General features: G+C 41.3%; 1 protein-coding gene across 1 annotated transcript in view; it reads left to right on the top strand.

The window, feature by feature from the left end:
* The window catches only part of GPR89A (G protein-coupled receptor 89A), a 51,873-nt gene that overhangs the window by 20,418 nt on the left and 19,460 nt on the right, over positions 1 to 11,995 (top strand). The window contains exons 2-6 of the mRNA XM_015564264.1: positions 305 to 397; positions 1,178 to 1,187; positions 4,648 to 4,779; positions 5,128 to 5,229; positions 11,375 to 11,497. Coding sequence (XP_015419750.1) covers positions 305 to 397; positions 1,178 to 1,187; positions 4,648 to 4,779; positions 5,128 to 5,229; positions 11,375 to 11,497 — 460 coding nt within the window. The remainder of the gene's footprint in view (positions 1 to 304; positions 398 to 1,177; positions 1,188 to 4,647; positions 4,780 to 5,127; positions 5,230 to 11,374; positions 11,498 to 11,995) is intronic.

Genomic DNA, 11,995 nt, shown 5'->3' with positions numbered 1-11,995 from the left:
CTTCTCTGAAATCAATAAAATATATTTTTTAAAGGAAACTTAAAAAAAGATTACAGGAAAAACATATACTTTAATTTTTGTCTAACTTAAAACACATTCTAAAGCATGGATAATTTCAAAGATTGAAGAGTATTTTAATATCCACTCCTAATGTTGAGGATTTCAGTAAATAGATCTTTTATGAGTAGATCTCATCTTTAGTATCTGAAATAAACTTTTAGCAGACCTTTTGTCATAAAATACTGTATATAAGGCATTTATCAAAAGATATGTATACTGACTTTCTATCTTCTTTTTCCTTCAGATACTTTTCTTTGGATTTGGGTGGCTCTTCTTCATGCGCCAACTGTTTAAGGACTACGAGGTGAGAAGAGATCATTTTGATGATGCTAATATTGTATGAATTTAAATTGTTTTTAAAATGGGGCAGAAAGAATACCTCCATTAAAAAAAAGGTCATGTTAAATAAACCAGACAGAGAAAGGTTTAAAATAAAAAGTCATGTTCACTTCCAAGATAGAAGTTTTTGTCAATGAGCCCTATGTAATTCTTAACTTGGAGAATATGATTAGGCTTAGTTGGCTTTTTTGTTGTTGTTGTTTTTTAAGCAAGTCATGTATATCGCCAAGAAGCCAGGAACAAGAAATGCCACGCCTCGGTGACATCAGTGTGCACACCCAAAGCAAACAGTTATTCTTTGGGAGAGAATTTAGCTTATGTCTCATAAATGTTCCTGTTCATTTGGGTGTCTCACCTTCAGTATTAATGACCAATCTTACCTCCTAAATTAATACCAAAATCATTGAATCCAGAAAAATACCAACCTTGACTGGACTTTTCCTAATCGATCCTCCCCGTTTAGTGAAAGCTCCATGGGTACAGACTACTTTGAGGTCACTCCTAGGTTGTTCTCCGTTAAACTTCCCTCGTGAGATGGGGCTGTTGTCTGAAAGAGCCTGGGATTCTAGAGTTTCTAGAGTTTCTGTTCTGCTCAAGACTTTAAGGCCTCCCAGGGGAGGGTCCAGAACTGGCCCAGGGTCTGCAGAGCATTGGAGTAACCCTTTTAGCTCTGACCTTTGCACATAAATCTGCCGTTTTGATTGTCCGTGTCAGGAATTCTAAGTGCCGCTCTGACCCTGTCACTTCACTTTCTTATCCTTAAACTCTCCCTCCGCAGGAGGAGGATGGTAATAGTGACCCATGGTTCAGAAGTACACCTACTTGCTTTCTCTTTTTAATTTCTAGTTTATTTTTAATATATTTTACTGAAGTTATGTTAGGTAATAAAATTATATAGGCTTCAAGTGTACAATTCTATAATACATCGTCTGTAAATTATATTGTGTTCACCACCCGAAGTCTACTTCTGTCACTGTTTGTCCCCCTTTGCCCTCTTCTACCTGCCCCCACCCCCCTTTTCTCTGGTAATCATCATACCGTTGTCTGTATCTATGAGGGTGGTGTATGTGTGTGGGAGGGTTATTGCTTAATCCCTTTATCTATTTCACCCAGCCCCCCAACCCCTCTCCCCTCCAACAGCTGTCAGTTGTTCTCTGTATCTATGATTCTGTTTCTGTTTGTTTATTTTGGTCATTAGTTTCCACAAATAAGTGAAATCATATATCCATCTTTCTCTGCTGACGTAACTCACTTAGCATAGTGCTCTCCAGGTCCACCCATGCTGTCGCAAAGAGTAAGAGTTCCTTTTTATGGCTGAGTACTATCCCACTGTGTAAACGTACCACAGTTTTTTATCCACTCATCTACTGATGGGCACTTTGGCTGCTTCCAAATCTTGGCTATTATAAATAGTGCTGCAATGGACATAGGTGTGCATATCTTCTTTCAAATTAGTGTTTTGTGTTTCTTCAGATGTATTCCCAGAAGTGGGATCACTGGGTCAAAAAGGAGTTCCATTTTTAATTTTTTTTAATGTATCTTCATTGTTGCAAGTATTACAGATGTCTTCCTTCCCCCCACCCCTTTGATCCCCTGTACCCTGCTCCCATCCTCTCCCCCAGACCTTCACTGCACTATAATTTTTTGAGGAAACTCCATACTTGTTTTCCACACTGCACAGTCTGCATTCCCATCAGCAGTGCACTAGGGTTCCTTTTTCTCCACTTCCTTGCCAGCATTGGTCATTTGTTGATTTGTTGACAGTAGCCATTGTGACAGGTGCGAGGTGGTACCTCCTTGTCATTTTACTTTGTATCTCTCTGATGATTAGTGACTTTGAGCATTTTTTCATATGACTCTTGGTCATCTGTATGTCCTCTTTGGAGAATAGTCTGTTTAGATTCTATTTTAAAGTGTGTTTTATGCCCAGAATGTGGTCTATGTTTGTGAATGACGACCACCACCACTACCAGTGGAGGGGCATAGGAGAACATCAAAAAACGTGTAAAAAAAACTCTAAAAGATGGGTGGTGTGATTACAGGTCATTTTTCTTCGTTTTGTTTTGTTTTTAATATATTTTATTGATTTTTTACAGAGAGGAAGGGAGAGGGGGAGAGAGATAGAAACATCAACAATGAGAGAGAATCATGGATCGGCTGCCTCCTGCACACCCGCCACTGTGGATTGAGCTCGCAACCCAGGCATGTGTTGAGTACGGAGGCAGCCATCAATGTTTCACTCTCACACCAATGTCGCATGCTCAATCCCTGGTGCTAGTCAGGGGTGCATATGGGAGGCAACCAATCTTTGTTTCTCTCTCTGTCTCTTCCCTCCCTCTCTAAAAAAATCAATGGAAAAAGTATCCTCGGATGAGGATTAACACACACAAAAAAGATAGTAACAAGTGTAGACAAAGCTACGGAGAAATTGGAACCCTCATACACTGCAGGGAGAATTAAAATGGTGCAGCCACTTTGGAAAACAGTGGTAGTCCTTAAAAAATTAAATACAGAGTTATCATATGACCCAGAAGTTCCACTCCTAGGTATTTAATAAAAATAAAAACATATGTTCACACAAAAACTTATACACAAATGTCCATAGCATCACGTTAAATAGCTAAAAAGAAGAACAACCCAAATGTCCACCAACTAATGAATGGATAAACAAAATGTGGTTTATCTGTACAATGGAATGAAAATAATACAGCTATAAAAAGAAATGAAGTATTGATAGGTGCTACAGTATGGATAAACCTTGAAAAATTATGCGAAGTGGCCCTGGCTGGTATTCTCAGTGGTTAGAGTTTTGGCCTATGCACCGAAGGGTCTCGGGTTCAATTCCTGTCAAGGGCACATCCCTGGGTTGCAGGTTCAATCCCCAGCCTCAGTTGGAATGCAAGTGGAAGGCAAACAACTGACGTGTCTCATCAGTGTTTCTCTCTCCCCCTCCCTCCCTTCCACTCTCTGAAAAAAAACCAATGGAAAGAATATCCTCGGGTGAGGATCAACAAAACAAACAAACAAACAAAAATTATGCTAAGTGAAGGAAACCAGTCACTAAAGACCTCATATTACATGATTCCATTTCTAATAAATGTTCAGAATAGCAAATCGGTATGGACAGAAAGTTTCCTGGGGCTGGAAAGGTGGTAAGAGGGAGTGACTGCTAATGGGTATAGGATTTCCTTGTGCAGAGTTGAAAATGCTTGAAATTAATAGTGATGGTCACACAACTCTCTGAAGATACTAAAACCCATTGAATTGTACACTTTATTTTTTTTCTTAAATTTATTTTTAAATATATTTTTATTGATTTCAGAGAGGAAGGGAGAAGGAGAGAGAAATAGAAACATCAGTGATGAGATAGAATCATTGATCGGCTGCCTCCTGCACATACCACACTGGGGATCAAGCTCGCAATACAGGCATGTGCCCTGACTAGGAATCGAACTGTGACTTTTTGGTTTATGATCGATGCTTAACCACTGAGCCACATCGGCTGGGCAAATTGTACACTTTTTTAAAAAAATATATTTTATTGATATTTTACAGAGAGGAAGGGAGAGGGATAGACAGTTAGAAACATCGATGAGAGAGAAACATCGATCAGCTACCTCCTGCACACTCCCTACTGGGGATGTGCCCACAACCAAGGTAATTGCCCTTGACCGGAATCGAACCTGGGACCCTTGAGTTCGTAGGTTGACATTCTATCCACTGAGCCAAACCGGTTAGGGCTGAATTGTACACTTTAAATGGTGAATTATATCTCAATAAAATGATTATAAAAATTCTAAAATATTTTAATAACATATTTAGGTGCAATAATAAAGTCATATAAATCAGATGTTTAGTTCTATACCCACAAGGTACAGAAGAAGTATTTCTGAGTCTTTATAGCACAAATTACTATTAACATTTTTTTAATTTTTATATTAGAATAAGACTCCCAGTGGTGAGTGAGACAATAATCATTGTGCCAGTAATAATATATGTTCATATATATTATTATACGTTGTCTATGAATATAACTAGAACACTAACATTCTCATTTTAATAAGTGAAATGGTAAGAGGTTAAGATGATTATATATGCCTTCTGGAACTTTTTTTTCTTCTCTCTATAAATGAGCAGGTAATAGCAGGCTAGTTGACTAGTTAAATGGGTATATTCAGTATTGAGTTCAAAGAGCAAGAGATCCTTGGAAGACTAACGAGAATGACAGCTGCTGCCCCTCCCTCCTAGTGACAGGCTTTGCCGTGTCTTGCAGCTCCCGTTACTTCCACTGGAAACTGAACCTGTGCGTCATTCTGCTGATCCTGGTCTTCCTGGTGCCTTTCTACATCGGCTATTTTATTGTGAGCAACATCCGCCTGTGTGAGTGTTTGGGCCTCAGGAGCGGTTGTTTGGGGCCACCTCACACACAGCATCTTAAAGGGTTGGCACAAAATAAATACTGAATGAACGGTTAGGTTATTTGTCCTGCCACGGTTCTGGTTCTGGTTCTGTCAGATCATCTCCCATAACTCAACCCACAGCTTAATTTCAGCCAGATTTCTCTTAAAGTGATAAGCATGCTTTCTCTAAAAATAACATTGTTCCATCGCTCATTTGCCCAGTGAACAAACCAGCCAAATATTAATTAGTGTTACCCCATAGCTTTTAAGTAGAGCAAGCTCTTTAGCTTGTGTCTATTTAACCCTAGTCTTGTCTCCTCTTTCTCAGTGCACAAACAGCGACTGCTTTTTTCCTGTCTCTTATGGCTGACTTTTATGTATTTCTTCTGGAAACTGGGAGATCCATTTCCCATTCTCAGCCCAAAACACGGTGAGTGTTGGGGGGAGAAGAGGAATAGGTTGTTTATAATTATCTGATACTGGAAAAAAATAATTTTTAAAAACTTGTGGTTGTGAGAAATATAGCAAATTAAGTCTCTAAAAGTTTTCTGGTTTTGAACCAAATTGTCCCTCCATCCTAGGAGGTGTCACATGCTGTTTTTTGGAACAGACTTCTTTCATTTCAGAATCGGAGTTTTTGACCTTAGAATAGTGAATTAGCTTCAAGGGAGTAAGGAGTGGACAAAGGTGTCTTTAATTTCAATGTCCTGACACTATATGTAGATTATGGGAATATATTTGTATGTGTATTTGGAGGTGGGATGTCCATAAGCTTTTACCAGGTTCCCAAAAGGGTCTGTGGCCAAAAGGACACTGCTAAAGTGAGGCTGAAGATTCTCTTCAGGGGGCATATGGATTTGGGGAAAGAGCAGTGAATAAAACACAATTTAGTGAAAATGTAAAATTTTCTAAGAAACAGTATCTCTCTTCACACAAGAAAGGTCATTTTAAATCCAGGAACAGGTCATGAACAGTCCTAATTTCTCTGCTAAAAACAAACAAAAATGTCTTGACTAACAAATTCTTCCAGGACTACTTCACAAATACGTGTACAGATCTGTCTAAAATCCATTCGCTCACCTGTAATAAACATACTAGAGCTTTCATACTGGAGCTTTTAAACTATATATATAGCCATAGCCAGTAGCTCAGTGGTTAGAGCATCAGCCTGCAGATGGAAGGGTCCTGGGTTCGATTCCGGTCAAGGGCATGTGCCCAGGTTGCAGGCTCGATCCCCAGTAGGGGGTGTGCAGGAGGCAGCCGATCAATGATTCTCATCGTTGATGTTTCTGTCTCTCTCCCTTCCTCTCTGAAATCCATAAAATTATATTTTTAAAGAATTATATATATATATATTCATTTAACTTTTCTGCTCTATAAGATTCTTATGGCAAAAAAACAAACAGAATCTAACTAATTTAAAGCAGAAAGGGACTTATTACTGGGTTTTAGGGAGTTTATAGAATTTCTAGGAAAGTAGAGATGTGAAGAGAAGTATCATAAAAATACCACAGGACTAAACCTGAAAAAACCACTGAAGTTATCACCTGCCACTTAGGACTGTGATCAGGGACCAGACAATAGAACCTGTGTCCCAGCTGCTCCAGCCCCCAAGCGCTGTTATTCCTACATAGTTACGAATGCATTTGAGGTTTCACATGGCAGGTGAATTTGATGCGGCCTCGGAAACATTCAGACCCTTGCCTTCGAGGAAATCTAGGAAGAACCTTGGGCTTTCCTCCAGGTTCTGTAGCGTAAGGAAGCAGCTAGGAAGGGTTAGCATCGTGAATGAGCCAGGCCTAGCATCTGCCTCCCCCATGCATCCTTCCGTGTCGCCTCGTTTCCTGTGCCAGGGATTTGGAAGAGAGGTTATGAGACGCTCCTGCAGGAAGAACAGAGGAAATGTACAGATTTTAAAGCATGTGCAACACCATAAACAACTGTATATTTTATAAACTAACTATTTTGAAATGTTAAATAACATTAAAGAAGGCCAAACAGTTAAGAAACACCAGCCTACCAAAAACATTCAGACTCAACATGGCATGCAAGACGCTCCGTGGCCTGACCGTCTCTGTGTCTGCCCTCCAGGCCTCTCAAACTACTGAAGTTTCTGGAGCTGCTCTGTCAGCCTGACAACCCCTCCCCCCGTCTGCCTGGGAAATGCCGATTTATTCTCTCAATAGTCAACTCTCATCAGTTCCTTTAAGAAGATTTTCTTGGCCTTCCTTAGGGAATATTAATTGCTCCCATCTCAATGTACTTATATCACCTTTAAATTTATAATTACTTGTTTTCTGACTTCCTCATTCACCTGTGAGTTCCCTGAGGCCAGAAACTACATCTTATTTATCTTTGTATCAGGAAAGTAACTAACTCTCTGGATAGGGATTTGGGTGTGATAATATGGTAAGGTGCCCATGTCAGTGTAGGTAAAGATGGAGAAGGGAGACCCTGATAAGACAGCTCTCATATAAACTATATCAAATAACCGACAGAGAGGCAAATTGTTTCAGATTTGTTTGTGATATTAGACATGAGGGACAAGAGCTATTAAAGGACCCCAGGGCTGCTGACATGATAGCACAAGGTCACATTCAGTCCAAAACTGACGGAAGGACACCATTCTCCAGCTTTTCCCTGTGAGCAGCCAGAGCTTGCTCCAAGGGAAGAGCAGACCATCATACCTTTTGGGCCTGAATCTATCCCTTTTTCTAAACTCTCTGGGAATATCCTGAAGAACACTGAGAGGAAGACCTAGGGAGATCGTTTCCCTTTAGTCGTACCTTTGTGCTCCAGTAAGTAGGCATTTTGATTTTCTGTCCCAATGTCCAGGTGTCTAATTTATTTGGCCTGAAGAGAAGGAAGTTGGGAGGAAAGTTTAGGCAGTGGCTGGGGAGCAGCCAGCCCTGCACTGCTTGGAGCTTTCCCAGGACTGTGCGACGGCCAGTCCCGTTTATGGCTGTGGAAATCTCCCTAAAGCTGTCAGAGCTACATGAAAACATGTCTGCAAAGTACTCTAAGCAGAGCCTGGCTCTGGAGAGGTTGGACTCTCCATAGAAAAGAGGAAGAGACTGAGAGCATGTGAAGCAAGAAAGCATCTGTGTGGGCAGCTGTGACGGTGAATGGTCTGCAAGTTGCCTCATCGGTCTGACTCGCCATTTATTAGCTGGAAAACAGGAAAGATGATGACGGTCCTTTACTTCATAGAAATGCTGATATAAGGAGATAGTATCTACAAAGTACTTTAAACCAGAAAAGATATTCAAGAAAGGGACGTCACCTTAAACAAGATAAAAGTAAAGGAGACATTTTTCCAATTCCTTATATTTAATAACCTGTATTAATCCCTTGGATATTTTTCATGTTACTGGGTGATAACTACGTACCCAGAGTCAACAAATCTTTGTTTTCCTGGCTGCCTGGCACATAGAAGGTATTTAACAAATATCAGTCAGACATGACTCTTCTGTAAAGAAGATACAAACTCAAGGGGTATACCGAAAGTAGAAGTGACAGAATTTGGGTGAGGATTTGTTCATTCATTCAATATTCCATAGCTATTTACTGAGTGCCCAGTTTATATTCTATGCTGGAGATACAACCATGAACAAAACAAACTTGACCTCTGCCTTCTTGAAACTTCTAATCTGGCCGGAGGGACTAAACATTAAAGAGATAAATATATAAACAGATACTTGCCCATTGTGATCATTGTCACCAAGGAGCAGACAAGCAGCTCTGAGAGAGAAGAGTGAAGAGAAGGATACCAGCTTTAATGCAAGTGTTAGAGTCAGTCTTTCTATATTTAAACTGACATCTAAAGGGCAAGACCAAAGGTTGGCCCAGCGAGAAAGCACAAGAGATTTCATGTAAAGCTTCAAGGTGTGTTCCAGGAGGAATGAGAGACAGAATGAGAGCAGGGCACAGATTGTTAACGGTGGTGACTAGAGAACTGATGGTGTCATTTTCTGAGATAGGTCATCAGAAGAAGGCAGTGAACCGGAGCTTGGGATATGTTGAATTTGAGTTACCTGTGCACATCCAAGTGATGTTCAGTAGGCAGTGGACACAGAGTCAGGAGCTTAGGAGAAAGACATGGATTCATCCATCCTCATGGAGCTAACTCCGGGAATCTAGAAAATTAGACACCCTCAGCTAACTGCCCTTAGAGGAAGCTGGGCAAACGGGCGAGATCACCCACGGAAGATGTATAGACTGAAGTGAAAGAGAATTCTGGTCCTTTTGCAGAGCAAAAGGCCCAAAAAGTGGGGCGGGGGGCGGAGGCAGCTAGAGAAATAAAAGGGAAAACTGAGGGGAATGGTCATGTGAAAGCCAAGAAAGGAAACTAATGTTCAATAGGAACAATTCCATATCATAGAAGATCAGATCAAACAAGGATTGGAAAATGTAATTGAATTTTGCAGCCAGAAGAAAACTGATGACCATATTACAGGAATGGGAAGAGCCCGGGCTCTGGAACTAAGCATCTTGGGTTTGAGCCCGTCCTCTGCCACAGCTGCTGTGTGACCGCCACTGAGTTATGTAGCCCCTTTCTCCTCCATCCCCTCACAAGGTGAGGGTTTCAGTAACATCTACTTCCGGGTTGTTGGGAGGAGTAAGTGGACTAATACAAGTGGAATGCTTAGAGCAGTACCAGGTATATAACAGGTGCCACACGAATGTGACCTGTTACATTGCCATCACTGTTACCAGTGAAAGCGGTTCACTCAGTGTGGAAGATTCGGACGGAGCTGGATGGCAGCCAGTGGAGTAATGAATGGAGGTGACAGGGAGTGTAAACGTCTCTCAAGAAGCTTGGCTCTTACGGGGGAAGGAGAGAAGGTTGGTGACTAGAGGGAAACTCAAGACCACGGACAGATTATTCTTAGGAAAGAGATTTGAAACCAAAAGGAAAGAAGCAGCAAGGGATCCCAGAGAGAAGACAAGCAATGGAACCAGAGCCTGGGGAGGCTGGAAAGGGAAGAACGAAAGCACACGTAGAGAAGTCAGCTTTAAACACCGCGTTGTCCTGAGGGGGCACTTTGGGGGGATGATTGCAGATGTAAATATTTATAGTAGAGGCAGTGCATGCCTGATAGCTCATTGCTTATGTAATACGGGCATTGGCTCTGGAGAACAGGGTTGGAAAATGGATCAGTGTCTGCTGAGGGAGTGGGAAGAGATGGCTGACCAAGGGCAAGAGAGGCCCTAAGTCTGTCCTGGCCCCAGTATCAGTGTGCTTTCCAGCAGCCTCAGGCAGCTCAGGGCGGCACCGGGAGGCAGGGTGTTGGGCTGGTTTAGGGCTGGGCGTTCGGGACCAGCTTCAGGAGAGGAGGGGACTGAGTCCTGGGGAGGAGTGGAAGCAAGGAAGCCTGGAGCCCAGCTCGGGGAGGAAGGAAAGGGAAGACAGGGACTTCCCGAAGAGTTCTCAGGTGGTGCCATGGAAACAATGAACAAGGGACTCAAATACTGGAATTTGTTTCAAAGCTAAGCGAATTTCTGAATAGCAGCTCTAACGTTTGGCCGTAGAAGTAAACGGTTGAAGTGGATTCTATCCTGGAAATAGAAAGTGAAAAACAAATGAAAACTATTTTTTTTTCCTGTGAAACCAGATGTTCTGAGTTATTCTTCAACATTGCTTTCTCTCATTTATCCCAAATACATCAGCAGCAGCATTTATTTTAACTACTGAGTTGATTTCAGCATTGTCAAATAAGGAAGTAATTGATAACTAGAATACAGTCCATTATCTGAAATTCATGTCTTTGCCTTTGTGTTACTTATTCATCCTTAAATTCAGCCCATTTTTAGATGCATTATGTGTTTATTGGTGGTAAAAATGAATAACAGATAAGCTAGCTAAAGAGCTTATGGCCTAAGAGGGAAGTATATGTATCGCAGGTGGCTATAGATGCCATAGATGACGCTGGGAGACAGAAAGTGCTGCCTCCTATCTGTACTCTTCCAGCACACTTACTCATTGTTGTTGTTTTGTTTCTGTTTTTTGTTTGTTCGTTTGTTTGTTTTTAATATATTTTTATTGATTTCAGAGAGGAAGGGAGGGAGAGATGGAAACATCAATGATGAGAAAGACTCATTGATCGGCTGCCTCCTGCACGCCTCACACTGGGGATCTAGTCTGCAATCCTGGCATGAGCCCTGACTGGGAATCAAACCATGACCTCCTGGTTCATAGGTTGATACTCAACCACTGAGCCACACCAGCCGGGCAGTTTCCTTTTTTTTTTTTTAATTTGCCAAGACTTTTACTGAAAGCACTTTGTGTTGTTAGAGTTCATACTACCTTGAGTAAACAGTCAATAGTATTATTTACAATTATTGTTGCTAATCTTATTTTATTATTACCATTACCCAATAATAGAGATGATTCTGGAAGCATATGAGATAAGAGGAAAATCAGTAGACATGTATTTATCATAGATTGTCTGATAGTAACAGCATCTGGCCTCTGTTGGTTAGTTCTGTGTGACGGTTGCCATGTTCAGTGATGTGTCCACTGCAGGTGGAAGCCCTCGCTGTCACCTGGCATTAACGTGCTTGCATGTTTTCAGGGATCCTGTCCATAGAGCAGCTCATCAGCCGGGTGGGTGTGATCGGTGTGACTCTCATGGCTCTTCTTTCGGGATTCGGTGCTGTCAACTGCCCGTACACGTACATGTCCTACTTCCTCAGGTAATGAGAACTCTGTCTCGTGTCTTTTCCCCTTCACTTCCTGAACACAAATGCCATCTCATGCCACCATCATTAACACTTAAATATTAGACCGATGCCACTGCCTTTTATTCTTTCCTCTGTCCTTCTGGGCACTGACCTAGGAACCTTTCTAAATAAGTCTTATTACTTATATTGCTTGCCCTTATTTGTCCTACATTTATTTTTTTTAATGACAATTTCAACTTGACCCTCTCCACCCCTTACTCACCGCACCCCTTTTTTAAAGGCACAGTGAACAGTAATGTGAGCTAATCCCAACAAATTAGTTCCTCCCCAAAGTGGAACAGACATGTGCCAAGTTAAAAATGTGCTCACACATGCATCATAAATATCACTGGCTGAAAGCTAAGAAAGACCAATAGAGAACTAATTACCTTCCGTTGTCCTGAGACCCTGGAAGTTTTAGCTATAGAAAATGACAACAAAAGCATTTTTGCTCATTTTCATTTCCTTAGCAA

This window comes from Myotis davidii, unplaced genomic scaffold (genome assembly GCF_000327345.1).
Source record: "Myotis davidii unplaced genomic scaffold, ASM32734v1 scaffold401, whole genome shotgun sequence".
NCBI lineage: Eukaryota > Metazoa > Chordata > Mammalia > Chiroptera > Vespertilionidae > Myotis > Myotis davidii.
Note: the sequence above shows the minus strand (reverse complement) of the source record. Positions and strands in the feature narration are given on the sequence as shown.